Source organism: Aulonocara sp. 'chitande type north' Nkhata Bay, linkage group LG7, assembly GCF_057382095.1.
Source record: "Aulonocara sp. 'chitande type north' Nkhata Bay isolate Kocher_YH1m ecotype deep benthic linkage group LG7, A_spYH_male_GT1.1, whole genome shotgun sequence".
Taxonomy (NCBI): domain Eukaryota; kingdom Metazoa; phylum Chordata; class Actinopteri; order Cichliformes; family Cichlidae; genus Aulonocara; species Aulonocara sp. 'chitande type north' Nkhata Bay.
In genome coordinates, this window is record NC_141350.1 from 67354454 (window position 1) to 67359276 (window position 4823).

The 4823-nt window shown below is 39.5% G+C and overlaps 1 protein-coding gene across 1 annotated transcript; it reads right to left on the bottom strand.

Annotated features, from left to right (window-relative positions):
• Positions 1 to 512: 512 nt before the first annotated feature.
• Positions 513 to 3328, bottom strand: LOC147326757 (uncharacterized). The gene is made up of 4 exons (XM_086302672.1): positions 2484 to 3328; positions 2174 to 2329; positions 1818 to 1910; positions 513 to 1686 (listed from the first exon to the last, which is right to left on the bottom strand). The coding sequence occupies exons 1-4, from the start codon at positions 3279 to 3281 to the stop codon at positions 1375 to 1377; spliced, it is 1359 nt and encodes a 452-aa protein (XP_086158798.1). The 5' UTR covers positions 3282 to 3328; the 3' UTR covers positions 513 to 1374.
• Between the last annotated feature and the right edge of the window lie 1495 nt (positions 3329 to 4823).

Genomic DNA, 4823 nt, shown 5'->3' on the forward strand with positions numbered 1-4823 from the left:
CCGAGCACTCAGGGAACTGTACAGCGCGATCAGCAGCGAGGAAACCGCACACCCAGAGGCAGCGTTTATCACAGCCGGAGACTTTAATAAGGGAAACCTGAAGAAAGTCTCACCCAAACTCCACCAACACATCCACTTTAACACTCGTGGAGATAGGCTACTCGACCACTGCTACACCTCTTTCCGGGATGCGTACAAAGCCCTCCCACCGCCCTGTCACATTAGATTACTTAAAAAAATCATGTTCGATGTACATACTGTTTATCTGTTACCAAAATATCAATGTATTACGTAATGTTGATATATTTTAAAGTTTAACACCAACGTATTTTTGATTGTCAGTGGTACTTAATGAAATTGTGTAACATAAAGGCATTATAATTATGTTCCTGCAACACAAATTATGGCTTTAAATCCTACTTAATTATTTTAAGTCAACTTCATAAAAATTCAGTCCTTGGTTTCTTGCCTATGTACAATATAATAATGTAAACATAAACTAAATGTTATTGACAAAAAAGGCAAAAAAAAAATGGGAGTGCTGAAAAGTTCACCTTTATTTTAACAGCAGTGAAAACAGCAAGCATATAAACTTGTTACACAGTTTTAGCGATTGCCTGCAGATATAACTGAAAGAAAGATTTAAAACATTTGTAAATATTTCCCCTCAAAACTGACCTTAGCAGCAATACAAGAAAGCTACAAATAAGTGCTTATTAATGATCCTGTCATCTTACACATATTTGTATTTAATTTCACAATTAAAAGTTTGAAACTAAATTAAGCCTACTTGGAAAAAGAATCAAAAAGCATCCATGAACAAACAGGCTTACACAAATATAACTTTTTTTTGCATTTAACATTTCTACAACTCCTGTTACCTGGAGTTTAAGAGGCAGAAACCAGCAAGCTGCTTTGAATGATCAAGTCTGTACATATATAGAACAACTTCAGCTTAAATTGGTCTTCCAAAACTCAAAGAGGCAGCAAGCTGCTATTAAGGATAAGATATATCTTCATACATGTCACATTTTGTATTTAGCTGTACAGAATTTTTTTACTAAATTGAAGCTTAAATGACACTGTCACATAATACCAAACACCTAAAGGAATCTTCCTTTTGAACATATAAGCAGGATGTAAAGGTTGACCCAGAGCACATTGCTAAAAAACCTCTGTAAACATTTCTCGCAATACAATACCACCAAAAGGAAGAAAAGAAAAAAAGTGTCACCTCGAAGTGCAGTCACATGAGAAAAAACAACAACAACAACAACAACAAAAAACCCCCAAACAAACAGTATCAGCAGTATAACATTGCAGTTTTTCGTTTTGTGTTCAGTAAAGAATTGCTGAAGTGCAGTCTTTGACCCTTCAGTGAAACAGACGGTTTTTGAGAGCAAGAACTTTGTTGGAGAGTTTAGCTCCATCCAGTTCCATGAAAACCTTCTGGAAAACCTCAAAGGTGTAGCGGAGGTCAGCAGGGTAGGCAAGGTTTAGTGCATACATGAGTCCAAATAGCATTACCACAGCAAATGCTACATTATCCAAATTCTTCACCACCCTGATGCCTTCAAGGACAACTCCAATGTCTTCTTGTTCATCTGCTGAAGCTTGTTCTTTAAGAAGATAAATTCCAACAGTGGTGTCTTCAATGGCCTCATTGATGGCGTCTTCATCCATGTCCTGTAAAAAATACATAAATAAATAAAATAAAAGTCATGTTACTCAATCCATGGCAAGTGAGCAATATGATGTACTGGTGAAAGTCACCCCCCCCCCCCCAAAAAATAAAATAAAATACCCTAAGTACTTACCACATACTCCCGGATAAGGTTGTCAGGATCTTCACCCATGTAGATACACACTCCCTTAATGACACACTCACGTCCAGCATTAACATCTTCACACTGAAATGAAATTTGTGTGATTAGTATCTTCAGTCAGCCCTTCTCATTGATTTTAGGTTTTAGTACTGTACTTTACATGAATGCTTTCAAAGTAAAGGCACACATACTAATAAAGTTGACTAAGTAGATTAAAACAAAAACAAGCAGATGTAAAAGTAGTACAAGATGACAGCATTTATCATTGGAAAAACATTTACAATTTTTAACCAATTAAAAGTTTTGTCCAAAAGGGGTCATAGTTGTGTTAAGGCTTTATCACTTACATTATCCATTTGTGCCACAACTTTTTTCAGTCTTTGTCCAAGCTGTCCTCCTCTTCTTTTGAACAGCTTCACCAGGTTGTCTAAGTGGAGATCCATCTGAGACAGGAACTTTGATTGAAGGGGGATTGTGGTAATTCTTTTAAACTCAGCATTGATCTGAAAACATCAGCACAAAAGAGTGAGCTTCAAATGTTTAACACCAGGAAGAAGGCCACAATCACCAATGCTGAAGAAATTGGCTGTTAAATGTGCCTAAAGTATTTTAGCTTAACACCTCTTCCAAGAACTCCCGGTGTGAGTCAAACTTTACCTCATGGACATCAAATAGAGCAGGCCATCTTGCCATGAAAGCCTCTACCATTGGTGCATCACGAACAACTTCATGTCTTCTGTAGGCAAAAGTCTTTTCCATCTTGAATTTCACCAACTCTCTGTTGTTCTTCTTCTTTATGTCCAAGAGTAAAGTTTTCCGCATTGCCTCCAGGCTCTCCTCAGTTTCTTCTGGTGGGTATGTTGGGCAAAAGTTAACTTCTGCCCTCTTTGCTTTTTTGACACCAAAGGCTGCACTGCATCTTCCAACAGGTTTGTTCTTTAGAGAGTTTACAGTCACCTCTGGGCAGCCCAGTTTTCGTAGCTGGGTGCGATAGTTTGAGAGTTTATATTTTAAACTGGTCTTCCATCCTCCAAATCCAGTGTTGGAGCCTGTCTCAGTTAGACAGGGATGCTTCTTGATCAGACTCTGAGCTACTTGATCCATTTCTTTATCACTGACATACACTTTATACTTCACAATTTCCTGCACCAAACTTTCAAGGATGGCTGACTTCAACTTGGGATCTGGAATAAGTGCAGTTCCATTCTGATTGTACGCAATTTTTGCCTGCTGAAGTTGTAATTCAGCATCATACGAAAACTTGGGCACATAAAAGACAGCAGGCCAAGAAGATCGTGAGCTTGTTGACTCACTTGATGACAACACATCCGTGTCCACAGATCCACCAGACAGGTACGAAGAATCGTTAACAGAGGAACAGCTGAGGGCTTCGGAGTCCTGGACAGGATCAAGAATGATATAATCCTCATGCTGCATAGTGGTGGGTCTTGACATGTCAATAACTTTAAGAGTCCCTCTGTCTGCCACTTCTGAAACTGAGGTAAGATTAAGGAACTCATTCCCAAACAAGGGATCCATAAACTGAAGTCTGAAATCGCCCTGAAGACCACAATGTCTCTTGACTTCAACAATGAGATCCTCAATTGATTCAGGTGGTCCATTGGAGAGAGTGAGCCTTTGACAGGTTCCATCAGTCAAGATGATCTTTAGGATCGCAGGGGTCCCCATTTCAAGCAGCTATTCTGTAGACGAAAAACAACAACAACAATACATCAGACACCCAGAAAGAATAACTTCAGTTTAGTCTTCATACAGTTACCCATACATATCAGTCAGTTATAAAAGGTCAGATATACAAAAAAAAAAGAAAAAAAAAAAGAATGTATCTAGTGAAATACATGTGACTGAACTTATTACAAATATTTGCACACCTTTTATTTCTTTATGCCTTTTTAAAGTCACCATGCGGACTGATCCGATCTTGTAGTCAACCAGTGGATAAGTGTCAAGGAGTTCACGGAGTGAAACAAGAGTGAATATTCTTGCAGATACTGGGTTGAGCTCAAAAGCTCTGTAGTGCTCCCTGTACCAGCCACCGAGCTCTCTGACAATGTAGAATATGCTCTGGTTTACAATGCAGATGTGGTTTATTTCACAGAATTCTGGCAACCCACCAGCTGCCCTGTGGGCCAGTACCATTCCCTTCCTATAAGTTATGCCCTTTATTGTCACACACTGTGCAAGGTTTATCTCTAGAATGTCAGGGAATGTTTGCCTAATGACTCTAGCCATCTCCTCTTTAAGCAAATCCACTGGAAAAGTTGATACAGCCGAGACCTCTAGTTCAGACTTGCCAAGAGATGGGGAGCTTAGATGGTAAGCTATCATCATCTGATGCTTTGAGGCCAAGGAGAGAGGCACATTCTTAAAGCAGCTTGTGTGTCTCATGACCTGCTTGAAAAAGCTGTGTTTGGCCTCGAAACGCATTGTCCACAGCCAAACAACTGGACCAAAAAACCTAATCATCTGTGGATAGTGCTCCAAATAATGGTGTTTTGGTAGTAGCTTAACATCAGGAAACAGTGCCTGGTATCGCTGTCTGTGCTCTATAATTTTGCTTTCCAAAAAAGCCAGAGAGTCATCACTATGCACAGGGGACACGACAAGTTCTGTGATATCCTTCAGAGTCATGAGAACAAGCCATGCAGGCTCATCTTCAGGCACAAGTGATCCAACTAAAAAAGGCAAGAACCGGAGCAAGCTCCAGTTCTCATGCGCATTTCCTCCTACTGTTTCGGTGCTAGAGAAAGTTTGTGACACTACATGAGGTCTGTTTGTCTTATCTTCCCATTTGTAGGGGAACTTCAGAATCGCATTGTTTAAGTCGGCTAAAGTGAAAAACTTCTTTGATATAAGAACTGTCAAGCAATGAGCCAACTCTACTGGGATTATACCCTCAAAAACATCGTGAGCAAGATCAGGCGGATAACCAAATATGACATGAAAGTGGGACAGATTTTTGGTGAAGACACATTC